The sequence below is a fragment of the Gymnoscopelus microlampas genome, assembly GCF_963454915.1.
Source record: "Gymnoscopelus microlampas genome assembly, chromosome: 10".
Classification (NCBI taxonomy): domain Eukaryota; kingdom Metazoa; phylum Chordata; class Actinopteri; order Myctophiformes; family Myctophidae; genus Gymnoscopelus; species Gymnoscopelus microlampas.
This window is the reverse complement of record NC_139947.1, coordinates 31,149,890-31,176,871: the sequence shown is the minus strand read 5'-3', so window position 1 is coordinate 31,176,871 and position 26,982 is coordinate 31,149,890. Positions and strand designations below refer to the sequence as shown.

Here is a 26,982-nt window from a genome sequence, read left to right as displayed (position 1 = left end):
TATCGGGCTGCTTTAGTACAGGACACATACCAAACATTGTTTTATTCATGTGAATTAAAAAAAGATGGTGCAGGATTGTGAATTAATTCTCTTTATTTATGAAAATATTTTGGATTACAAAATGTATTTACATGGTTCACCAAGAGCCAAGTTATTGCCTGTGAGAGTATGTCATCTTAAGCATACCACATCACAAGTAAGTTTTTTTGTTAAGATGGTATTCACTCAGGGCGTTTAGCAGTAAGACAAAGTTAAAACACTTCATCATTTCAGGCACGTTGAAGACTAAGTGGACAACAATTACCACAGTGTACAAGCTGGAGATTTCTAGCCGTAAAAGGAAACAAAGCTAGACATGACTTCAACATTAATTTCTTAGTGGTATAAAATATGTGCTTATTAAATCCTATCCCAAAATCTATAACTTTTATTTGTCAACTGATTGCTCTTCACAGTTAAAATAGTATCTCATATAAAAGTCTCGTCTCCATTTTATCGCGCTTTAGCAAAGTATCTTGGCATTGAGTTTCACTATGACCAGTTACAAAAACAGGCATACAAGTAGATCCACCATAGCCTGGGAACCCTAAAAATAGAAATTCCTTTCCTGTATCCTCCTTTTTACTGGCAACTTGAAGTTACAAAGAATAGCTAAACTGAAGTCAGCATTTCACACAGCTGTAAATACTCGACTAGCTATAGCAGAATATTAATAAGATACATCTCTACATTACAGACAAAATTCAGAAAATGAACCAATACATTTAGTATTTACCACATTTATACAGTATTGTTATTCTGTAAATATGAAACACTTGTAAACTCTTAAGTGCTGACAATATGGTTATAATGACCAATGAGATAACCAACCAAAATTATAAACAAACAATTTCATCCCATAGGCAACTTTGTTTAAAACAATTGCCAATAAGTACCAAAGCAGTTCTTTCCTTTTTGTAAACCAAGTCACAAATGTACCTTTTATAAAGTGCTTATTTTAAATCAGTCTGATTGTGTCTACCTGACATTAGCTGAGCACTAGTGTGAGGTCTACCATTATCTTACTTTACCTATCACACCACAACCAAGCTGTATGGTCCAGAGTTAGGACTTGCTTTGGCATCTGGAGGCAAACACCATTTGGACAAATCCAAGGTAAACACGCAGATTATTAGTGCCACAACTTTTGCTTCAAAAGTTAAGTAAGCAATAATGCACAACGAGGTGTCCCGATATAGTGGAAAATAACGGATGAGTTGGAGTTCCCTTCGCCAAGTCCGTTTTATTTGTAACCACTTGCTACTTCAACAAACAGCTGCTACAGTTTGTTGTTATGGTTACAATAATTACTCTTTAATATCAAATGCACTGCTTTTGGAATGGTGATTAAAATGTTGACTGGGACTGTGTTTAAGAGTCGCAATATTGGGCATTTATGTGACAGCCAATCAGAAATAAATATTGTTCATGTCCATGATATATTACTCGTTATAAAAATCACGCAATCTGAATGGTTGATACTATAGGTGTGGTATAATTACTATATGCCATACAGTTCTGTATCACTCCAAGAACTAAGAAAGAAAAAAAAGATAAGAAAGAAAACGTACTGTGCGATCACTTAGCGACTTTGTCACTAGGTGTCGCTAAACTGCTGTGTTACTGTTGCCTTTCAGGCAGCTTGTTCAAGATTTCTTTGTTACATCTTGTGTACAGGTAGACTGGTAACCCCCCCCCCCCCCCCCTTCCGGAAATGTCATTAGCATTTGAATACAAATGAGATTTCGGAGGGGGGGTTTACCAGGCTAGTGTACAGGTACATAAGAGTACTTTCTGTACTTAACAATATCAGGAGCTTCCATGCAGTTATAGCAGATTGCAACCACCTTGTTTGTGCAGGCAGTCAGGGATTACTTTCTTGTATAACACATTTGTGTAATGAAATTGTTATTAACTGTTTTAATTGGGACATGTCTATCATTTTCATGGTTCCATATTTGGTAACCATTTTATAAAACGACTCACTCCAGCAGGCCATGGTATATTATCATATCACAACTAAGGGGCTTCTCAAACAACGCCCCTTTGGTACGATAATGACAATATACTATGCCCTGTCATGAGTTATTACTTAAGTAACAAGCTCCAAATTCCATCGTTTAGTCTAAAAGAACGAGTCATACAGAACACATTTGACTGAATGCACACAGGCTTGCTTTTAGCAAATTATCCTCTTCACTGTGTTCACTTAAGTACCAACCCAAAGCATAACCCTGGAAGACAACAAAGTATCACCAAGCCAAATAAGGGAATGAACATAATAAAATGCCACTAGAGTTGCAAATAGCACTTGCAAAATGAATACCTGAGCATAAATGAAGTGGAAGTCCCTTTCTGAAAATACTCTTTTACAAGGGATAATTAAATAATACAAATACATGTTGAATTCCTTTCACATGAGACTCGCCCATGCCACAGCGAAAGCAATGTTGTTCAGCAAAACACAATTATAATGGAAGTAGGCGATGCTAGTGTATGTGTTTGATACTGTATGGTATAGCACTTTGGCTTGAGCTCAATCCTTAGTTGAAATACCTCCACTTTGTACTATGAATTGGATTAGTTTAGACGGCGGACTGGATAAGACACTGGATGTTAAACTTTTAGGGTCACATGGTATTGAGGGTTTGCACTTTGAATCAGACCGAGGGCAAAGTTCTGAACCCAGTGATGGTACGCCATTGTAACTCATGTAACAGATGGCTATCACAAGCTCTGGGCTCCTACACTAAAGTAACCCTTTCATACCTTGTCAATCCCCACGCTGGGGCTCTCCTCTGGGTCTTTGCTTTCTGGAGGAACCACAGGGGAGGTGAGATTCAGGTACCCCAGCTCAGAGGTCTGGGATTGGGGGTTGGAGAAAGAATTCCGGGTGCCCTCCACCACACTCTCGCCCACCTTCATCCGACAGATGGCGTCCAGGATACCCAGCGGGTCGCACGTGCCCGGCGTCAGACTGCTGAAAAAAACAGGGCAGGTGCAGAAAGTTTTGAGAAATGAAAAGAGAAATGCCCAAATGGAGCTGATTACAATCTATCTACTATGCTGTGATGGAAATACAGACGGTATAAACAAATTCTTCAATTGAAAATAAACTATCCTACCTTACAGTAGATGTATGCAGGACATTATCCACAGGAAGTCCTTCAGATGGAAACATTTTCTTGACATCCTGCCAGGAAAACGATTGAAGCCTTACACATCGAACACGTCAAAAATATTTCCTTTACAAGGGAATTGGGTCACCCGGTTCACATTATTTTACACCCATTCCCTTACCTTCCAAATGGAGATGGAGTGACTGATTCCACCATGCACCATTTCCAAGCAAACTGCTAACAGTTATCTTCCCTGTGGTAACTCCGTAGGTTAAAACTCAAGGCTTTACAATGGCTTTATTCCAGTGTATTGGTCTGTGCATTAAGCTATTGAAAAGTACTTGGTATACAATATAGTTGATTGAACTTCAGGCAGTAGATAACTGGTTAACTAACTGGTTGTGCCTTTACAGTGCTAAATGTAAAAGTGTATTCAATATACTTTTCCATAGCTTAAAATACTAGAATAAAGCCACTGTAAAGTGTTACCAAATTCCCCAATACATACATTTTACATGCTACTTCTTAGACACCACTGTAAATAGGGCTGTGTACTGCTACCTCAAGGCTGTAGTATGATTGGGTGTTCCTCAGGGCACGTTCCAGGCAGCTGACTTGATTGGACAGCTTCAGGGTTCTGTCCTGTAGTTGTCTGTTCTCCATCTCCAACACGTTGACTCTGGAATAGAATAACGTTCATGCTCCGACTCAATCAATTAGTCCCATGTGATAAGATGTTAAGTCTTTATTGGGCCTGAGAACATTGATGAAATAATGGGCAACTAGTTCTGTCCAGCAATTCTAGGATTACCTATATGGATCACCTGATTTCAATACACTTTCGATCCCTCATACACTCAAATGTTTCACTCTGTCTCCTCAGAGATATTTACTACGAGTATCCCCTTAAAGTGCAAACATATTAGGGCACCAGGGGCTAAATCGCTTATTGTGCCTCCCACATAACGGTCCAGCGTTCAATGCCCATCTTATGGCCTGTGTGTAGCATTTGTCCCTGCCCTAAGCCCCCACTTTCTGTCTTTGTACACTGTCTAGTTTCAGTTAAGCTGAAATACCTAAAAACTAGCCAGGTGGTTAACAAGTGCAGAACAAATCCAAATAATAAAATAAAATAAAATTGTTTCAGATCGATCAGAGCCTCATTGACTTCCATTTATGAAAAATGTGTGGAGGTACTTCTGTGGCCTACTGGCAGTGTGAACACAACGTTTGGTCGTAAAAACAAGATGATCCGTGGAGCTGGTACCTGAGCTGAATGGTGGAGGCGGTCCTCATGCCATTGCTGCCTATCTCCTCTGCATCACTCATGTTTCTCAGCAGCTCCCTCTTCTCCACCAACAACCTCTCATTATCCTCCGTCACCGTGTGGATCCACTCCTTCTCCTGCATGCCACCAGGGAGAGCGAGATGAAGAGAAAAGGAGACAAAAGTGTGAGAAACAAAGTGGCAGCAGTAGGACATTTTACGAGGGGAGTCCCTCTGACAGGATGGCGTCTGACCTTGTGCGATAGGCTAGAGGCCAGTGCAAGGTCGTTCTCCAGTTTCTGGATGATGCGGTCTCTCTGGGCCGTGGCCTTCAGAAACACCTGCTTGGCCTGACGTAACTTCGTCTTGTGCTGTGACTGCTTCTCGTTGTACTTCCTGGTGGGGAAAAGTATAGCAGAACGTGCATGAGCCTGAGCAAATGGCACATGGAATGTACAAAAACATCTCTAAAATAAACACAAAGACAGTCGAACATCCTTTGACCTTTGGAACTGAGTGACTCAAAAGAATAAACAAAAAAGCAACCTGTGCATTACATGCATGTATGCATGGATTAAAGCTAAATAAAATCTCACGACTGAAAATGTTTGTCAAACTGTGAAAGGAGCTGTTTCCTAACCAATTAACACAATATGTAAATTGATGATGTTTTAGTAATTGTTCCTGTTGTTCTACATTCACCAGGTGAAGACATCACAGATTGAGGCTTTAACCATTGCTTTTATATGATATATATTATTATATATTAAGACTTTATGGAAGATGCTTAATCTGAACATATTGCTAGTTTAACCACTTAAAATAATAACCGAAAACTATGCCTAAACCTAATAGAATAATTTGCAATCGATATTAGGTTAGATAGAACAACAACAGCGGGAGAGGGATTCAATCCCGGGGCGCAGGGATTGTAAGTCTAATGCTTTACATTGCACGCCAAGGAAGCATGTGGTAATGTAGGGGTTTGGGAGTTATTTAAAGCGATCCGCTCATGTGAGGCGCAGTTTCGCGTGCGTCACAGAAGGGGGCGTTGCCAAATTACTACGATCGGGGAGGAAAAACCACACGCTGTTTTACCTGATGTGTGTGTCCAGCTGCAGGAGCACCTGTTGCATCTCTCCCTGCAGTCTGTCACACTCTTGCTGACTGGAAGCCACCTCCTCCTGCAGCCTGTGACACGTCTTCTGGCTGTCCCTCTGCTGTGTACACAATACAGACCTCAATCCAGTGTGAAGGCATATATAAGCAGGGGCAATCATTTAATTCTGGACATTATGTGGAAACAAGTGTCGATGACAAGGCATTTACAGTAGCTGATGGCATAGAGCAGTGGTTTTCAAACATTTTCATGCCAAGGACCCCCAAATTGATATGTATTTGGCTGCGGACCCTCATCTGAAAACGTTTTGTGCCAGGGACCACCAGAAGAGCAAACAAATTAAATCAACATTTTTCAAACATGTTCAAATAATTCTCAAAAATAGATGTACAAGCACACAGATGTGCGGCACAAAGTTAAAAAAAGGCAAACCTAAGAGAGAGAGACAGAAAAGAACATTGGACAGAGTATGCAGCCCGTGCACTGTACTGTAACTGGAAATACAAATACAATAAAATAATAACGTGATGACTTAAAATATATATTTTTCATTTTTTATCAACCAGATTTTTTTGGTTTTTTTTTATCTTGCTTGGGGCATCAGCTTTTAATAGACATCTCTAGTCTGCTACAGTATTCTGCTGTCAACATGCTGATAGCTGATACCACTCTGTTTGCCTAATGTCTCGTGAAAGAGCCCTTGGCACACCTCAGGCAAGATAGGAGATATCAAGTGAACCAACCCTCACCTCTTCTCTGGCCTTGCTGTGCTCAGCCTCCAGTACGGCCAGTCGGGTGTCAAGCTGCTGGGCCCGGTGGCTGAGCTCAGAGTTTGTTCTGATCAGGTTGGCCTCCTTCAGCCTCAGGGAGCGCACCTGCTGCTGCAGCTCCTCCTCACGCTGTTGTAGGAGCTTCCTGGGAGGAGAGATAGAGGGAGGGAGGGAGGGAGGGAGGGTGGGTGGACGGACAGATACACAGTAAAATATTGTAACAGTGTTAATGTAACAAATGGATAAATTAACAGAGGATCTTACTGGTTCTTGGTTTACCAATGATCTTAAGTGACAATTTCAATGCATTTAATGTATTACCTTGTGTTTTCTTACTGTATGTCGCTCTGGATTAAGAGCGTCTGCTAAATGCCTAAATTGTCAATTGTAAATTGTACTGTGTGATTAAAAGGGAGCCACACAAGTCTGTGTCTAGTGAGAGTGTTTAATGCACGTTAATGAACGTGTTGTGAGCTTGTAGATCTACTATTTTCAAAGAATATTGACAAATCTTGACAAACGCATATCAAAATTGGGGTCCTTGACATTAAAATGTTTGGTTTAATAAACAACTTGAGGGAGTGTTGGATTCTTAAATCTGTAAATGAAACCCACCACATGGACGTAAACTAACCCAACAATGATATTGTAAGTCTCCACCGGCCTGTAGACTAACAGGCATACAGTATGTGCCAAAGACGAATCTCTATTCACAGTAACAGCTTCTTTCTCTCTTTTTCTTCAATGGAAAGGTTGGGCTGTGGCACGTTCAATAGCACTGAGCACATACCGTGTTTTAACCCTTGTAGCACAGAGAACTAGCAATTAAAAATGGTTTTGAGCCTCAACAAAAGAGCGCTTTGCTTTAAAGAGGCTTCTAGTAGTCGCTTAGCAACCTATAAGAGCCTAGATCTGTTTAGCACTACTAGCTAATAGAGAGGTACGGCACCTTGTGGACACAGGGCGTAAGGACGGTGCCAGTACTAGAGAACAGTGCAATAGCAATAACATGCAAATATTTTCATACATTGACCATTATAAAAACATATTTACTCATTTCAAAATGTCATGTATGGTCATTTCGCATGATAATTAACATTCAGGCTGAATGGAGTGGCTTTCTGAGTGAACAGAGAATGTTTAGGTGGACATTTTAGAGAGAGAGGCCCTCCGGCAGGTACTGAGCTGAGAAGGGTGCCAGTGCTGGAGTCACTTAGCAATCATAAGAACAACTCTTCCTATGTGCTTCCGTTTAGTTTAGTGTAGCTACTAGCTAGCTTAAGAAAAGGAAAAGAGAAAAGAGAGAAGCCCAATGAGCACAGAGACTATGAAGTGAGGAGACAGTTTTGGAGTGTGTTGAGACCTGGTGATGTGCTCCTCCTGTTGTTTAGCTCTCAGGGCTGATAGGGTGTCAGAGAGGTCCCTGCTGTCCCTCTCTAGGCGGCTGTTCTCACCGGCCCGAGCCTCCTCCATACGCAGCTGGTGCTGAGCAGCCTTTAGTTGCTGCTGAAAGTCCAGCACCTGTCACATGGGGAAAACAGCACCATGGAAGAATTCACTTGAGTCCATCTTTCCCCTTTATTGTTGCGTTTCATTTCAACCCTGTCTGCAATCAAATTGATGTTCGCTTGTGGGACATTAAGATATGAATTGACCTCAGTCATATAAAGCACTAGTAGGAGGAAAGATTCTTCCAACAAGCTCACTTAACGATTACACTAAAGCTGCTCAGTGTGTGTATGGAGCATGTTGTATTAGGAACAACTGTTGAATGAAAAAGAAAAAGGAAACTGCTTGACAGAACACTTTTGACAAAAAATCTGTTTCTGTCTGGTGATTTGCTTGGCAAAAAGCAGGCTTACGGGACTCCAGGGCCACTAAGCCAAAATCTTAACCTTTTTGTCAGCTGCGATGAGACGCGCCCTCTCGGCCTGCAGCTCCTCCTGCAGGCTGGTGGTGGCATTGCGGCTGGAGGAGTTGCGTGCCAGCTCCAGCTCCAGCTCTCTAATCTTGTGCTGCTGACGCTCGATGTCGGTCGTCTTGCCGTGGACGTTCTGCTCCATCTGGACCAGTTTGGTCTGGGCCTGTTTCAGCTCTGCACATAGCTGGGGGAACCACATCACCATGATACTTTCATGTCAGAGTGCACTAGGCGTAAATGTTTTCACAGTGGAGGTTTGTTATTTTGTGGAACGAAAGCCATTATGTGTATAGCACAGTTAAAAATTATTTAGACATAAATAAATAAAAATCTAATATATTAGTATCATCCATTTTTGTGTATATTGCTTAAATGCTTTATCTTGGGCTGGTTGAACCTAAGGTAATACTGAAAACATTTATCCAAGCCAATTATTTCTCAGAGCTTGTTGATTCATTAATGGCACTCTATGATAATGCTAAAGTCACATGCAGACTGTGCTGTTTATACATGTATACTACTATTTCACCATTCTATCTGGTTTTCTAATTTTGTGCGGCCTCTGTCTATAATTCTGCCGCCGGCTGTATTTCATGTGAACTGTATGTATGACAATAAACACCTTCAACCATTTCATGAGGGTCGGCTGTGAATCAATTGTAACCTTGAGTTTTTCCTGGTCCAGCAGAGCGTTGTGCCTCTTCAGGTCCAGGTTCTTCTCCCTCTCATAGCGCAGCTCTCTCTCTGCCGAGGTGAACAGGCTCTGGGCCCTCTGCAGGTCCTGCTTCAGCTGCTTGGCCTCCTCACCCTTCTGGACCAGCACACAGTTCTGGGACTGTAGAGAGACAACGGGAAGGAGGGATCGTACGACGTGTTGTGAGCTTGTAGATAGCCTATTGTCGGTGCATGACATGCTTCCATAGAAGACATGCCCCACATCTATAGAATCCAAATGACTGAAATCAGTCGTGGGGGTTGAGAACTTTAATCTATGAGAGCACATACAGTAGAATCTACAGTACCCTTACTGCATATACAATGTAGATGAATGAAGAACAAGCACATGGTTCCAACCATCACATTAAAGTCCTCAATCAAGGTCCAACATCAACTATATGATGCCTGATTTATACTTAGTTGTGAATCAGTGAGGTGCGCCGAAAACATCAGATCTACAAGCTCACAACGCCGGCCCATCGGCTATTTTCGCATGCGACTTAAGTATAAATCACCTCAAAGAAATTCTGTTGGTTTAGTGCAGCAAAGATCTGTACATAAATTAGACTAGAAAATGTGCTCCTCGGAGCACAGGTCTCCGCCAGTACTGTTCCTGATTAATCCTGTCTTACCTATTTATATTACATATTGTCACGTGTCACTTGACCAATGTTAGCTTGGCTGATGGAAGCTCACTTCAAAAAATATAAATGATTTTTTGAAGTGATACACCTATTTATAGGTTTTTATTTCGTCCAGCGTCTCGCTAGCCAATCAAAAGCATTGGTGACAACATATTGTCACGTGTCACGTGAAGCTTGACCAATGTTAGCTTGGCTGAGACGGACGGACACACGGAAGGACAGGAACGAAAACATACTCTCCACCTCTGGCGGAGACGACAATAATAATCTGTCAGGAACAGCTTGGTATTGACTGGAAGGCGTCTTGAGGTTTGATTACAGTAAATATGACTCCATATCAGAGCCTAAATAGATGAGCTGACCTTGGTGTGTGCCTGGGCTTCGTAGACCTGGGCCTGCAGGGCTAGCTGATGCTGAGAGGCCAGCTGCCTCTGCTCGTCCAGGGTGGCCTGAAGACCACTTAGTTCCCGCTTCACAGCCGATATCTATGAACACAACAGACATTTTCTAATATAACTACACACATATTAACCACTTTCAACCTGGCATCGGCAAAGAGATTTGGAGTTGAGGAACAAGGAGCAGATTCAGTATAAGACCCCTGGGGGACTCCGTTGGATAAAGTATAGGGTTTAAGAGGTTTAATCTATGCTATCCAGGTACCTGATCATGGCCCTTATCCACAGTCCTCCCCCCTGGACTAGGACTAGACTCTGTGTGAGCTGTGTGTTCTGGCTCTGGCTCCATGCTGCCGCCATATGTCTTCTCTTGTCTGGAGGAGAGGAGCTCCTGCTGAAGCTGGAGCTGCTCCCTGAGGTGGTGCGCCTCCAGGCCCAAACGGTCCCTCTCCCCCTCCGCAGCAAGCTTCTCCTGCACCCTGGAGCTCAGCTGGGTCTGCAGCTCGCTGCTCTGAAGCCGCTCGGCAGCCAATTCATCCCTACGAGGCCCGGGTATGCATGTGTGTAGATGTGAGTGAAACAAACATGACCGATAGATTTAGAATCTGGAATATATAACAATGTTAACCCTGGGCACACCTTCAACATTTATTAAAAAATCTTCTTTCTTTCTTTCCTTTTTCTAAAATAGAGAAAATAGCAGATCTGCATCTTCACAGATCAGCTATTTTTCCTATTTGACATGCGACAAAATATATAGGCCTTAAGTGGTTAATAAGTGTAATTGAAAGAAATCAGTGACCAAGTGTAGGACTAAAATCATTGTTTAGGTTTACAAACTGTATGACAAGTGTTCCATATCCTTTTATATCATTTTGTCTGAAAAACAAGCCACTTTTGGCAATGGCACGTTATTGGCAGGTATTATTTACTGACAGGGGCCATTGTGGGGGAAATGTTGGTCAAGTAACAACTTTTGAAGCTGTGTGGTTACTACTTTTCTACTAGGCTACTGGGTTTCCCCTTACACTAATTTCAACCCACAAATCCCGAAAAAGGCTGACACATAACAGTAAGACAAACATTATTTGTGTTAAAATGACAAAATCGGTACATTGTCAAAGGATAGTCTAGTAGTAAGCAACTAGAGGCATAATAGTGATAATGGTGAGAAGGAGATTTCATGTAGAAACAAAACATAATAGTGATAATGGTGACAAGGAGGAGACCTCATGTAGGAACAAAACATAATAGTGATAATGGTGAGGAGGAGACTTCATGTAGGAACAAAACATAATAGTGATAATGGTGAGAAGGAGGAGACTTCATGTAGGATGGCAGCATTTTCTGTTAGTGCTCCATCTGCTTGGAATGAGCTCCAGAAGTCCCTAAAAATGTGATCACTGCCTTCCTTGGGTCAATATAGGGCAATGGTTTCCAACACTTTTGTTCCAGACTGTAACTGCTTCAATTAATTCTCTGATGTATCTGTTTTAGTTCTTGAAAACATTTTTGAGTATTCTCTGTCTGCTGATTATTTAATATATTTAATATTGATGTATATCTCTGTTGATGTTATTGTTGCATCTCGGCTACATTGAAAATGAGGGCTTGCCCCTCAACTGTATTCCGAGAAATAAAGGTTATGATGATGATGATGATGATGATGAGGAACAAAACATAATAGTAACCTCAGTGTGTTGTGTTCTGACTGGAGGCTGGTGAGTTCAGCACTCAGCTTATCAGCCTGCTGTTGGAGCTGGTTCACCCGCAGCCTGCTCTCCTGCAGGTCCTCGTGTGCCCGGCCACTGTCCTTCTGACGCTCTAACTCGCTCTGCAGCCGGCTCTGGCCGCGCTCCAACTGGGCCACCTGAAAAGAGAGAGAGAGAGAGAGATGGAGAGGGAGACAGATAGAGAGAATGAAAGGTAGAGTGAAGAAGACAGGGGAGAATTTGGTTATGTTAAAAAGAGCAACGTTTTTATTTGATTGATTATTTTTTCAGATGGTTCTCTCCTCAATCAGAGGCAACTGATTTGTAGCTTTACGCTACAAATCATTGCCCTTGTCAGAGCCATAGTCAAAGAAATCCAAATGTTGGACCACACACTCTACAGCCATCTTAGTGTTGTCCCAGACAAAATGTCGAAGCATAAATGTGGCTAATCTGTTTGTCGTACGCATCTCGGGGCATTTACTGTGATGAGGTCAAGGACAGCCATCTACAAGCCGATCCATGCCGTCATTATAAAGTGTCATTGTAAAAAAATGTCAGTAAAGTTGGACTCTTTATGAGTAGTCCTATATGAAGATAATCAATGCAAGACCGTTATACACAGACTGTACTGTACGTGTGTCAGGTAGACTCAATTCATCTCATACAGTCTGAAAAGGTGGATCACAAATTTACCCTTTTCCCATCACATTGTGTGACATATAAATTAATGTATAAGATAGCTAAAATCATCTAGCGTGCAAGCATCTTTACAAGAAAAGCAGCTTTGCGGCTCAAGAAGTCAAGAAACGCTAATTAACCAACCTTTTCCTCCAGAATTGCCTTTTCTCCCTTAACTTGTGTGAGACTTTTGATGAGAGTTTTCCCTTGTTGACATTCAGTCTGAAGGCCGTTGACCTCCATTCTCAGCTTCTTCAGCTCTCTCTCACCTATCTGCAAGGCCTAAGGTAAGTAGGATAATAAGGAAATACGTATGTGAATTATAACCAAACAGCAAATGTGTGTTCTTCAGAACCTATAACAATAACAATCAGCGTCTGTCAATCACAGGGCCCTAAGCGCAGACACTGATTGGCTCTTCCAATTTTTGGTTTCTGCAAAACACGCACCCAGCGGTTGGGGCCAGACCGTCTGCAGAAGACACATGATCACGCGACCGGGATGGTTTACCAGGCTACTATGTATTGTTCCCATGTATTGTGACTGTGAGCCACCCCTACAGATAGGACGCGGTGCTCACCACTACGCTACAGAAGTCGAGAAAGCAGCTTTGGGCATGTTGTTATACCCATGCAGTATACAAACAGTAACTGACATACAGTATAGACATATGAACATTGTTCAAGTGGCCACAAAGTTAACAAGCAGAGGATTAAGGACTGGATACGTTTTCACAGTAGAGAAGAAAATAGGTAGCCATTCTAGTTTGCTCGAAATGGTGAGGTATTGTAACTTGTAGAAGTTGTGGAGATGTTTACCTCATTAAGTATTTATTGGTGTAAATACAAATGCCATTTTAGTCACGTGACTTATTTCCACTGCGTTTAAACTCGATATGCCCACTTTGTCACTTTGTTGCAAACCTGTTTCAACAGGAGAGCTGTCCAGATCAAAGACATATAGGTTTATCATATAGGTTGGAGAAATGAAAAGCTGACAAAATGATTTTATCCTACGTTTTTCACACTTCGTGCCTACTTGACATCTCATTATTGTTGGACTGGCAGGGAACTCACCCTCAAACTTGAGGGCTGTGTGTTTTGGAGTAAACGCTGACTAAATTACAGTTGTTTTGATTTCCATAGTAATTTTGTTCTAGCAGCAGTGTTTTCGCTTTGGTGGCACACAACACAGACTTGGAAAACTGGACAAAAATGGTGTCACCTCTTTGTCCTTTTTGAGGGCGGCCTGGGCAGCGCTGAGGTCCACCTCAAGCTGTTTCCTCCAGTCTTTCTCCTCAGTGAGGCGAGCCTCTAGCAGAGCCAATCTCTCCTGGTTACTGCCTCTCAGCTGTTACCCACAAAACATTACAGCACAGTCAGAGGTCACAAGTTCACAATGTAAAACTTTGTCCAGGACCTAAGATTTCATTGGATGTATGAATCATAGAAAATGTATCATATGACTATTTCTTTACGTAGTTAAATGAAATTACACAAGTGAGTCAGTTTCAAGAATTCTATTTGTGCCTACATAACTTCTTGTGGGTGAGAAGTGTTTTCTCTGTAATTGTATGCAGCTATGGCAGTTCAGGGATGATTTTAGTTGTTTTGCTCTACATTCAGCCCTATTTTGGTCCTGGTTATACTGCCATTGCAGTTTGCAGTAAACATTTTCTGTCACAGTTAGCTTTTTTCTTTATCATAATAATCGTATTAATTCTAACTGATAATATAGAACCCTTTTTGAGGTAGCAACACAATTTCAATCACCTAAGGAATTACATAAATCTTTTTGTACATTCTTTCCTTTATTCGGAGAGACAGGAAGCTGAGGGCAGAGAGAGGGAAATACATGATAGCTGGATTGTGATGAGCGTTTTATTGTTTTGGGTCCACATCCATTCCTGTTTAAGTGCAATTTGTGGTAGTTTTCTGTGTTGTTTTGACAGCGAATTTACCACTTTAACCCTGGCGTCCCTGTTCTGGGCGTTTCACAATAGGCAAAGATATTTGGTGTAGTAGAGGGGAAAAAGGAGTGTACCAAGTATAGACCCCAGAAGGACCCAGGTCAACAAGTTTACAGTATATGGTTTAAGTGGTTAATTGTAAACAGAAGGACACCACAATTCCTTGTCTTTTATGAAGAAATATGGTCAGGTTCTGTACTTCTCTAGTCCTGGAATTATAGAGTTCCAGTGCTGCTTTAAGAACACAGAGGTTGAAAGTTAAAATTAACCTGTTGTAATAAGGATTCAGTCTCTTTGCCTCCATCTCCATCCTTCAGCAGCTTGTCCTGGACACCCTGCTTCTTCAGTTCTACCTCCAGGCTTTTGATCTGTAGGACCAGCACATAATAATTAGTCAAGTCAATAGAGAGCTAACATTCCCAGACATACTTTAAAGCCTGGTTTCAGACTGTATTAGCATACAGTCTGGTATGGTAGAATGGTATTCTAGTCGAGGACTTGAGCTTATTAGCTTCTCAGAAACCAACGCCTTTGTTGTAAAAGCATTAATGGGATTTGAGAGAGATAGATATTTTTCCCTTTGTCATTTTTGCCTGCTGACAAGTGCACTGATGAGTAATTTATTTGACTCACTCTCTCTCAAACGCTCTATTCTGAAAGGATTCATTTAATCCGAGATCGTCCTGTAATTTGAATTATTACCTATTACTCATTTGAATGTACTGTACAGTAATGGGAACCTGCCATGTTGGACATTTTCACCCGACTAGACAGTAAAAATTCTGGAATGAATTACGTTTTTGAGGTTCTCTGGTAATACTAGTCCTGGATAAATAAACAAATTAGAAAAGTGTGCTCCTCGGAGCAGGCATTCAGGATACACTCAACCATAATGAATCAAACTGCTATTATTCACATCTCTCATACAGAGACCTTCTGTGATGTTATGTTAGTACTGCTCCTCACCCTCCTGTGCAGTCCCTCCACCTCCCCCTCATGGCGTTGCCTGTCCTCTTTGCTGGCATTCTGGGCTTCGCCCAGCAGGGACTCCAACTCCTCGTTCCTCTCCACCAGCTCCTCCTGCTCGACGCGCTCCCTCTGGAGTCGCCGCTGCATCTCTCGCACCTGCACCAGGCCGTCCTCCCTCGCCTCGCGGCACCTGGCCCATAGACAGTAGGGCAGAGAGGTCGGAGAGCAGAGGTATGGAGATATAGAAGACAGCAGAAGTCAGAACGGACGGGGGACATACGAACTGAATGAGATCGCATTCGACAAGGAGGTTGTTTCAGGGTTTCATATTAAATATGAATCCTAAAGGACAACTTCGTTTTTTTACAACCAAGGTTTATGTTTTATGTTTTAATTGTAATTAAAGTAAATAAAAGATGAGTGTTAAAACATTTATTGCTTTCTATAGTTTTAGCAATTTTCACGATCTTTTTTTACAGTGGGCGGGGGCATTCTGTCCGGTGGCTAAATATGTATTTTTTTTACACAATAAACAGTGTTTTCTTTATTATCACATCTGGCCATCAAAGACCACAGGACCTTTCTTATTGTGTGAAAAAGACATATTTAGCCACCGGACAGAATGCCACTGGACAGAATCCCACTGTAAAAAAAGATCGCGAAAATTGCTAAAACTATAGAAAGCAGTAAATGAAAAAAAAAATAACACTCATCTTTTATTTACTTTAATTACAAGTTAAAATATAAACCTTGGTTGTAAAAAAAACAAAGTTGTCCTTTAAGATATTAATTTATCCTGCACGTCAACCTATTAAATGACTATATATTAATATATACATTTTACATATTAATATATAGTCGTTTAATAGGTTGACAGGCAGGACATTTACAGCCTTCATTAAAGATGCTGTAAGACAGTGGTTTGGGAAAAAAAGTCAGAACAGATGGCGATGATGCCACGGTACCGTTTATGGATGTCACCCTTGTCTTCAGCTGAGGAGGAAGTCAGGTCGCTTTGAGGCTCATCCCCACTAGTCTTGTCCTTTTTAACCTTGTCTTTGACTACGGGGTCTTGGTCTAGGCCATTCTTTGCCATCTGGATGCATTGGGGGGAAAAAGTGCATTTGCTAAAATACAATCATAAATAATGGTAACTTTAGAGGTTTAGATTTATTTAGGAATAATGTATCAACTGCTAACCGTCTCTTGGAGATTTTTTTTTTCAGAGTCCAAGGTCCGTACCCTCTCTCTCAGAGCTCTGATCTCTGCATCTAGTCTCTCGTTGCGTTCTCTGGCTCTCTGCAGCTCCACCATATCTGGGAAGGAAAAAAAACATTAAAAAGCAGGACTAGTGACTTGGTGCAGTTTTGTCTGATTTTGCATGGTCATTTTCATACCTCAATGAACAAAGTGATGCATGTAATTCTGCACATTCCTAAAGAAATTACGATGCTTACATCTAAAAATAAACGTGGATGTCAGCACCCAGGCAGGAGGAAACCTGCCACATATTTTCTAGCCATACCCACGCCCGTCGAAATCGGTCTGCATTTTCCTTGAATGGCTTTTTAATGTAATAACATTATGCCATACAATTTTAACCATACAGTATCCTTGGCTGATGTGAGTGTGTCTGAAGTAAGCCCAATGGTCTCCTTTTTTTTATAGCGTGCCACATTTAAAATGGTAGAAACCAACTACATTCTTAGAATACACAAACGCCTCCAATTAATGGCTTGTAACAAAGTGGCGAGTAGAAACACAAACTTACCAACCACACCCAGCATTTATTTATCATCTTTTGGCTGGAGGCTGATGTTAATTCCCTACCCTCAGGTTTTAAGTTGAAGCCCATAAAGTCTCTCTCACCACAGTGCTTCAGTTTGTCCACTTCTTTCCTCAGGTTTTCAACCTCTTGGCCCGTTCTCTCCAGGTCAGCTCCTTAGATTAGCAATAAGTTTTCAATTCAGGCCACGGCTTTCAACATGATTCATAAAGAATGATATTAAGAGATCTAAAGCTTTCAGATGGAGTCCATTTTGAATATATCTTGATAGGCTAATGTTCATGTACACATTAGTAATTACACATACAATTATTTTTAAATAGCGCAATAGGCTTAAGTGGTCAAACATTGAATATGCTCAGGACCTCTGCAAAAGATCTTTCTTTAGACGATCAATAAAATAAGTGAACATTTTAAATGCACCGACTGATTTTGAAACGTACCACTGAGTATCACATCATTGTTGTTTCTGGCGCCGTCCAGCTCATTGGTCAGCCTGCGGATGTCCTGGTGGGCCATGGCCAGCCTCCGAGAGGCCTCCTCCAGGTCACGCTCCAGCCTCTGGCGTTCCCCTCGCTCCCTTGACACCTCCTCATTGTGAACCTGATGGAAAAGAGGAAGGAAAGTGGCAGAGGTTGGGTACGGCAGGAGGAGGCACTTGACTTGTTTAACCACTTAATCCCTGTATAGTTTGTTGACTGGAGTCCCCCAGGGGTCTATACTAGGCCCCCTCATTTTCCCCCTCTACACCAAATATCTTTGCCGAAAATAGCCGATCTACAAGCCCACAACACGTTGCGTGGCTTTTTCTATGACAATAATGTACGTATAGTATACTGTATTTTACCGTACATAATGCAGTCCTTATGTGGAGGGTTAGGCGAGATGATTGTTCTGTAAACTGGGTGTCTGGCACTACTTTCCAAGTACCAGTATGCTGCTACCTGCCGACCCCTTTCTGTAATTCTTGAATCTTAATTTGCATACTTATGACTGCTATTAGTATCTATTGGTTGCTACTCTTGGCTGTATCTCCTCTTTTCTGTATCTGCCCTGTTTTGTCTTACTATATTCTGCCTTTGGCAGTTGAATTTCCTCAGCAGGATCAGTTAAGTATATGTATACACCCATCTATCATTGTGAGCTTGTAGATCTGCTATTTTCGTCCCCAAATAGGGATGCTAGGGCTCAAGTGGTTAGTCTTGTACGTGGTTGGCACATCTGGTTAAATGTGTTGATTTAAGAGACATGCGTTACCGGGGCAAGGAGCTGTCATCACTGAGGGTCTGGAGAAGGAGATTTAGGAAAATGAGAGGGAGAAGAAACCACATTCCCATTGCCGAGCATTGGTATACACCTGAGAGAAGGATTAAATGCAGCAAACGATGGACATGCTCTTGCCAGTAACATGCTGACGATTTCCATTCCTCACATCCACCCTTATCATGCATTAATTAAATTTCCCATGTCCCAATTTACAAACCCGTTAGTGAAACAGGTGCTGTAGTTCAGTAGTGGTACGGACATCACAATGGTCATACTGGCTTCAGAAGACCTACTCAGTGTGAGTGTGTAAAGACTGGTAGTAATGCATCAAAACAAGCCACACAAACCAGTGGCATCAGTGTTAGTGGTTTGTATATAGCTGTATGGTGGAGAACATACGGGGGCACCACTGTGTTTGTTCTGAGCAGACCTGCGTGGACCAAACAGCTTCTTCCATGGACTCTGACATGAAGACTGCTGAGAAGAGAGACAGGCTGCTGTACAACATGTCAACTTGCTTTTTTTTTACAACCCTCTCAATGCACCAAGAAGACTACCATTATCACACACACACACACACACACACACACACACACACACACACACACACACACACACACACACACACACACACACACACACACACACAGTTTTTGCAGGTATCAAACCTGTGACTTTAGGGTTACAGTACAGTCCAACAACTGTTGACCTAATGGCCATTTAAGAATGATTGCTTCAAATGAAATGTGGTTTGCTCCTGTTGACATTATGAGGTGACAGTGAAACGGCCCCAGGTCTGCATCCAAACCAAAGTGAAACAGTCCTGTCCTGATCCTTATCTACACCATGGGTTCCCAAACTTTTCAGCCCGCGACCCCAAAATAAGGCGGAAATTGACTCGCGACCCCACCTAAACCTGGAGGTCATTTATAAACATAAACGTGCACGTTCGGTGCGCATTTGTAATGTATTAAAATGGTAAAATTTACCATTTGTGATCATTTTAGATGGTATTTCATCCATTCTGTTGAATTTAAAGTAAAAAACAAACAAACATTTTTTTTTTTTTTTTTTTTTTTTTAATGACCCAAAATTATTTCGCGACCCCACGTCAGTCTCCCGTGACCCCAAGTGGGGTCGCGACCCCTACTTTGGGAACCCCTGATCTACACCACCAGGGTTCAAATGGAGTCTCCTCACCTTAGTCATGCTATCTTTGGTCTGCAGCATATCCTCCCTCTGCTGCCGTAGCTCGTCTCCCAGCGTGTGATGGACATGCTCCAGCTCCGCCTGTCAACATGGTATAATAATAAAAGAGACAAATTCATCTCTGACTTTATAGCATCCCTGCAGATAAAAGAGAGAGCAAGATGTGACTTTTTACTAAAATCTGCACTTGGTCTATTTCGGATTTTCAAAACAAATGTGTGTCGTTTATACTGTACGTATAAGTATTCGACGCCTCTGTGTCATTTTAGTTGTTGCTGTATATATTGCAACACTATGTTTAAAAATCACACCTGTGTGAAGGTAGCGGCGCCTTTGATACATTTTCGTGAAGCTTGACCAATCACTTTGTTGACGTGTCTGACCAATCAGAACGTTGACGCAAAAGCCAGGTATAGAGGGCTAATATCCGCTCTATACCTAAAGGTATAGAGCGGCTAGCGCCGCTAAAAATACATTGAATAAAGATTTGACGTTTTTCAGAAAACTTAAGTCAGGATTTAGAAGGCGTTTTTAGAATTGGCCTTAGGTCTACCAAAGAGTTAAAGACAATGTCAGATTGTAGTTTAGGGTAACGTCATGACATTTAAACTCCCGAATGTCAATAAGCAGACTGTTTCGAAATGGACTTGTATGGTTCTTCATTTGAAGTGGTTTCATGATATCTACGGGGTTTCCTGACAGTCAGACTCCGACAGGGATCAGTCAGTCTGGTACCTGCAGATGAACCTCCCTCAGGTTGCCCGTGAGGCTCTGGCTGTCCAGCCTCCTCTCAGCAGCCTCCAGCCTCTCCAGGAGCGTAGCCCTCTCCACCAGCAGGTATGCCACCTGCTCACTGGGGCCACTCAGGCCCATCTCTCCAAGACCCTCCTGGGCCAACAGCTCCACCAGCTCCTTGCCCTGGCCCTCTGCAGATAGAGTGTCAGGGATTAGGCTCCACATGTACCTTCTTGGATCTGGATCAAGGTCCATATATCCACATATACTCTTTTGGATCAAAATAATATCGACGGGGCACACTATACAGTAGCTCTGACTCTTATACCGTATGTCTTACAACTGGTTGTTTGTGAAGTTGGTGATTTTCAAATTGTCACAGTGTACAAGTTATTACATGTCACTCAGGACATGAACGAAAGCTGAAATCCTGAAATGTAAACAAAGCAAAATGACAAATATTATTTTCCGTTCTGTCGACAGTGACACAGACTTTGCAAAATTCCAGTTTTTAACAGCAATGTAGAAGAATCTATGGTATCTGAAAATCCTGTGTCCAAAATAATTCAACACAAAGTAGTGTAGTAGTGGTTAATTAGTGCTTCACTGTCATAGACTGAATTACAATTTACAGAGTCAATATCATTAAAAAGCCTATACTTACTGTAGGCTTCAGTATCTATTCTGAAGCCTGTATAGGCTCAACCATACAGTTTCATATCGGTATTAGGGCTGTCGATTCTCTCATAAAATCATATTCAAATTCTAATCAATTAAAACTATGACAATTTGAAAACATATGAATCCTAATAATTATTTTGGTAATGAATACATTCCATACAGGAAAAGTGCAGCATCAAGCAGATGGTGCCGCTCTGTGACCAGCATCAGCTGAGGGAACAAAGCCACGCCACATTCATTTAATTATATATTTTCCCATATAAAATATTCATTGGCAGTTAGTACATGAACAAAAGAAGTCGGGATCTGATTCTGCATTTATCATGAATAAAAAATAACACGATCAAAACAAAGTCCTCCTGACACACCCTATCTATTAGCTGCTCTGCAGTATAACACTGTAACAATGTGTTTAGAAAAGATTGTTAATACAGTCATAGCTGAACCAGTTCTACGTTTGCTTCTTCTATGATAGAAAACCAACAGTTCTACTGGAGGCAACGATGTTGAGAATTCATTCAACATTTGAGCCTGTCAGTCACGTCATCTCTCTTTTAAAACAAGTGTTGTTAATAACAACAACATCCAAAGCTACAGTATGTTCCAGCCACTGCTGGATCGATCATAACTGCAGCAGTGGCATCAACAGGCACCATGACCGGCACAAGCCGATTGCATTCTTAATGGAGCTCCCTGAGTCATCCACTGGTATCGGCTAGAGCAAGCTACATTATTATAATTATTATAACTAGTACATACACGGTGAAGTGCGCAGGCGAAAGTACAAACGTGGGGTTATTGCGTGTCCCGAATTTTGGTCTCACCACATTTTGGTCTCAGAGGTTTGTGGAATTATAGTATTTATTGTTCATTACATAGTAGATACTACATCAGCCACATCACAATAAATTAACAATTATTTAAAATTATTATTATTATTATCAATATCAAGACAAAAGTGGCAATTTTTTTCTAATCTAATTTGTATCTTTAGATTTGATCTAACAGCACTAGTACTGTAGGCCGGGCAAGAAGAACTGATCACAATGAGTTTAGGTTTATTTAATCTTTTCTGCGTTTCTTTATCCCTGTGGCTGTGTTTTACACAAATATCACTGCAGAACCTAGAGGATGACTGAAACCAAGAGGCTCACTGAACGTCATTTGCATAAAACATGCAATTGGACAAAGCACTGACACCATTGCGCCAAGTAATTTACATGCAAGGACACGGTTGGAAAAGCACCAAGCATAATTTGCATGCAAGCATGTCATTGGACAAGTACTGACCATACATCTGCATCTAGTGTCCCATGAGTGAGTGAGTGAATTAGTGAATGAATGAATGAATGAGTGACTAACAAACTAACAAACATTTGTCACATGGTGGTATCCATGGGGGAGGCATTAGCATTATGTAGTACAGTATGTGTAGTAATGAGTTTTGATAAATAAGATGGATAGGAGAGTGTTGTAATCATTGAGTATGTGGCTGTTGTAGGTAGTGCATCCTGTTTTGTGGTTCAGTAGGAGGATAAACGTAGTGTTTTCTGTGGTTGCACACTCACCTTGCTGCAGTTTGATCTGTTGGAGCTCAAGGCGCAGCTGCTCATTGTCCCTCTCATATTCAGCAGTCAGCGCCTCGCGCTCCTCCAGCAGTCCGCGGATATGCTCCACATAGCTCTCCACCTGAGAACATACACAGTAATTATGACTTTGACTTCTCACACCATGTTCTCCCTTTCATATTTTTTTCTTTTCCGAATTTATTTTATTGTGATGAAAAAGTTATGCATTGATTGTATACCATGTGATATTAATGTAGTTTATTTGAGTAAAAGCACTATATACAAATAAAATGCATTAGTATTATTTGTATAACAAAACAAATAAGAAAATACAAAAATGAGAGAGAGAGAGAGAGAGAGAGAGAGAGAGAGAGAGAGAGAGAGAGAGAGAGAGAGAGAGAGAGAGAGAGAGAGAGAGAGAGAGAGAGAGAGAGAGAGAGAGAGAGAGAGAGAGAGAGAGAGAGAGAGAGAGAGAGAGAGAGAGAGAGAGAGAGAGAGAGAGAGAGAGAGAGAGAGAGAGAGAGAGAGAGAGAGAGAGAGAGAGAGAGAGAGAGAGAGAGAGAGAGAGAGAGAGAGAGAGAGAGAGAGAGAGAGAATAGTACAAAATAAAGACTAAAATGGCCAAATTAACATCAACTAGAACTCGGTACAGTGCAGTACCTCTGCCAACTCAATTGCCAACATCCCCTGGATTGATTGTGACCTTATCCTTGACTGTGACCTTGATCATTCACCCTTTTGACCCAAAGGTTAAGCAGACTGTCTGCTTAACCCTACTGATCGTTCCCACTAAGTTTAATGAAATCCATTCATTCGTTCAATTTATTTTGCTAACAGCACTTGAAATTCATTTTGAAATCCAAAGTTGTCAAATGCCATTCTCCAAGGTGGTGGGCAAGTACTTTGCCTCTGCTACACCTGGATGCGCTCATCAGCAGGTTCACTAATACAGTATACAGACGTATTCAAAGGCATAATACGGCCTTTCTCATCATCTCACCTCTTTCATCTCACTGGCCTGTTGGGTGCGTACAGTCTGCAGCTCCTGACTGGCTGCGTCACGGTCTTTCTCACTGCAAACCAGCTGATGCCACAGGTGCCGCTGGCGCTCCTCAACACTGGCCCCTGGAGGCAGGCCATCCTCCTGCAAACGCGCGGCAATCTGGTCCTGCTCCGTCCGCACCTTGGGGACCAAGAATTGGTGCTGACTCTCAATGTGTTGCATCACATGTTGAATTGATCGGTACAATGTTTTATTATGAGAGCTGCACAATAAAGGCTACAGTGTTTAGAGAGAACACTTTCCTGGAAAGGCTTCAATTACATATATCTATGGCTGTCACGATCATGACATTTTAGTTGATGATTAATTGTCATACAAATCGATTGATTTAATTGTGTTTTTGACATTGAACATTGGAACAGACAGTATAAATTGTAAGCTTTTCTAAACCAAGATTGCACAGGGCAGGTACGATAAATAACTTGAATGTACAAAGAAATGACTGACAATGGCTGGTACAGCACCAATAATCAAAATAAATAATGTACTATGGCAAAAATAGTCCATAGTGCATTAATAATAATGGCCAGAAATGAGGCCAAAAATTCATAATTTTATACTTTCAAAATGTGACAGGCCTACATACATCACATATTATTGCTTTATTACTATTATGAGTGTTTTGATGTGTCCAACTGTGGAACAGAAACAGGCCACAGAGAGTTCTCTTATTTCATCTAGCAGTGAGTTTAGAGCATCCAAGCTGTCACTTTCAGTGTGATCAAAAGATTCAATGTTAAATTTGAGTGCAAGCTGCAAAATTATCTATTGTTGTTGTGACACGTGGCAGGAGGAGAACACAACTCAGGGGTCCTGCGTACGCTAAACACCTGTCATTGAATTCAATAGTGTAATTTGCAGATCCTGTAACTTGAGAGGGCCCCTCTCATTCAATGATTACACTAGCTATGGAGGTAGACACCATCCCAGCATGCTGCGTATTGTCTCCACATGCTAGGCAACAGCATCAGGTCTCACATGCCTGGTGTACTTAAACATCAGACCAAAACTGTCAACTGTGTGATGATTACACATGAAGCATTCAAATAATTCTAACATCCACTCCAGCAAGTAACCAATCATTTTCATTTGTTTGGCTGGTGAAATAGTGAAACTGATTCACACATTTCTGAATCCAACACTCTTCCCTCTTCACTGCCTCCCTCAAAGCCCACCTTTTCTTTTGCCTACCCTGTCTAACTCAAACCAAATCTCCATTTCGGCTTCTTAGTCTTAGCTTAATGTTTTTAGCCTATTAACATTTTTTTCTTGCTCCTAATAAAGTTGTTTATATGTATTATTATTATTATTTTAACAACAGGTGCTGTAATCAACGTACGTAAATCATACAAACTAGGCTAAAGCTGCACATGAGCAATCTGGCACTGAGCCTGTTAAAACTGGCTGACATGATAAACAAATAAATGAATGATTACCGGCATTACCTCTTCATTATCCATGGCCATGCATCAGGAAGTTGCATCGGTAAGTGATGAACTTTTACCTCGACAGCCAGGACAATAATGTCAAGCAGCAATCCAGCCTACATTTTGTCCAGTAAACATGTTAAAGGTTCCCAAAATGTTGTCCAATAAGAAGATGCTCAAAACGCAGACTGCTCAGTATGTCTGTTGTGTGACATTGTCTTCTTCTCTTGCTTCCCCTGTAAAAGATGAGACCTTAAGTTAGAGCCATGATGATGTGCAAGCAAGTTAGGAGTAGGACCTGTAGTTACAAATGACTTTCTAAGGTTGAAGATCAGGGTTGCTACCTCGGCTTAGCTAGAAAGTGTCACATGCCATAACCTCAGGTGTGTCACATTACATCACCTAAGGCTATGCAAAGCTTTAAGCTGATTAGCTATGTTTTATCGGCTGTATATTATCATGACTTGTTTAAGCTAGGCAGGGGACAACGTAGGCTATGTAGTATACTATGCACATACTCCAGAGTGCATAGCAGTGTCTTTGTTTTAAAATAACATGACTTGTGTTTGAGTGATTTAAATATGACACATTTAAATATGACACAATCTGTCTTCCTAGCAGTGATGGAAAAAGTAAAACATTTTTTTACTTAAGTAGAATTATCAATGCTGCAATGTAGAAATACACTGTTACAAGTAAAACTATGGTATTCAAAGTTTACTTGATTAAAAGTACAAAAGTATTGGCATCAAAATATACTAAAGTACCACAAAAAAAAAGTACTCATTACATGGAATGTCCCATTTCACAACTTTTCAAATGTATAAATGTATAAAAATCCATTGAAAATAGCAGATATAAGCTCACAACGCGTCGCTTCAAATAGCCGGAGTGTATATATAGGGCTGAAGTGGTTAATGTACTGTATGTTTTGTAATATTAATCAAAATCTCTAGAGAGTAACTAGTTACTTAAGTTTTCAAATAATTGTGGTGGAGTAAAAGTATATTTGAAATACTCCAGTAAAGTAAAAAATACCTCAAATTTGTACTTAAGTACAGTACTTGAGTACATGTAATTAGTTACTTTCCACCACTGCTCACTAGGTAACACAGCTAACCACTTTCTTCCATCAGTAGTGAGTTAATATTGGGATGGATCCAGTGAAGTGAAGTGAACCAAAATGTCTGGGTGCCCCTCCCAACCACCATGCAGGCATTTGTATTCCTTTTAATAATGTACTTTTGTACATTATGTAATCCTCATTTTGAACATTTTGTAATCCTTAATAATGTACCAAAATGTCTGACGAGGAGGAGCAAGTTAGGCTTTTTTTCTCCCAAGCACCACAGGCATTTGCATTCCTTTTCTGCAAAGCTAGCCGAAAACAGAGAATAAAGTGGATGGATGTGTTCATATCATCCATCGTGTCTCTCATGGCAAACCTGCAAACCCACAACCTTCAGCTAAACCGTTAGTTAGAAGTTTATCCCCAAAGTTGACTGAGTTGAGGCTCAGCTAATAAGGCTAACTCGCTACCGTTAGCTGCCCTAGCACCCAGTTGGCAACGAACGACACCAACAGGGAGTTTTTCTATCAACCTCTCCGTGTTGTTACTTACACAGCGTGCTAGCATACGGCTAAAATATACTTTAAGCTGAGCTTAAGTTTTACACACCTTTCCAATACTGGTAGCGACAACAAAACACCAGGTGCAGCAGAAGACAGACAGACAGGCGTGGCGGAGTGGATTGGCTTCTACCCGGCGCCTAGGCAACGGACCGTACCATTCAGCGGATGGATGGGGGTAACGGGACGATCCATTCTAGTGCAACTGACGCAATGACCCCTGCTGCCTGATCTATGGTTGGAGTAATTCGTGGGGGGAAACATCAATTTGTTTTCCTCTGTCCAATTACAAA

At 41.3% G+C, this 26,982-nt stretch overlaps 1 protein-coding gene across 5 annotated transcripts; it reads right to left on the bottom strand.

Annotated features, from left to right (window-relative positions):
- Nucleotides 1-75: 75 nt before the first annotated feature.
- On the bottom strand, nt 76-26,822 carry ccdc30 (coiled-coil domain containing 30). Of its 5 annotated transcripts, none has more exons than XM_084069324.1 (28): nt 26,739-26,822; nt 25,070-25,296; nt 23,571-23,753; nt 22,571-22,691; nt 20,322-20,512; nt 19,578-19,667; nt 18,777-18,854; nt 17,555-17,714; nt 17,195-17,266; nt 16,526-16,641; nt 16,291-16,421; nt 15,323-15,515; nt 14,626-14,724; nt 13,612-13,737; nt 12,532-12,669; nt 11,686-11,864; nt 10,260-10,533; nt 9,959-10,081; nt 8,858-9,070; nt 8,210-8,419; nt 7,678-7,835; nt 6,294-6,459; nt 5,523-5,644; nt 4,679-4,820; nt 4,426-4,562; nt 3,717-3,837; nt 3,165-3,232; nt 76-3,016 (listed from the first exon to the last, which is right to left on the bottom strand). In XM_084069324.1, exons 2-28 carry the CDS (start codon nt 25,097-25,099, stop codon nt 2,803-2,805), a joined length of 3,855 nt encoding a protein of 1,284 aa, XP_083925450.1. In that variant the 5' UTR covers nt 25,100-25,296; nt 26,739-26,822; the 3' UTR covers nt 76-2,802. The 5 variants fall into 5 exon arrangements, with proteins under 5 accessions (XP_083925450.1, XP_083925449.1, XP_083925451.1 ...); XM_084069323.1 differs by having other exon boundaries at nt 76-3,019; nt 3,720-3,837; XM_084069325.1 differs by having other exon boundaries at nt 3,720-3,837.
- Nucleotides 26,823-26,982: the final 160 nt, after the last annotated feature.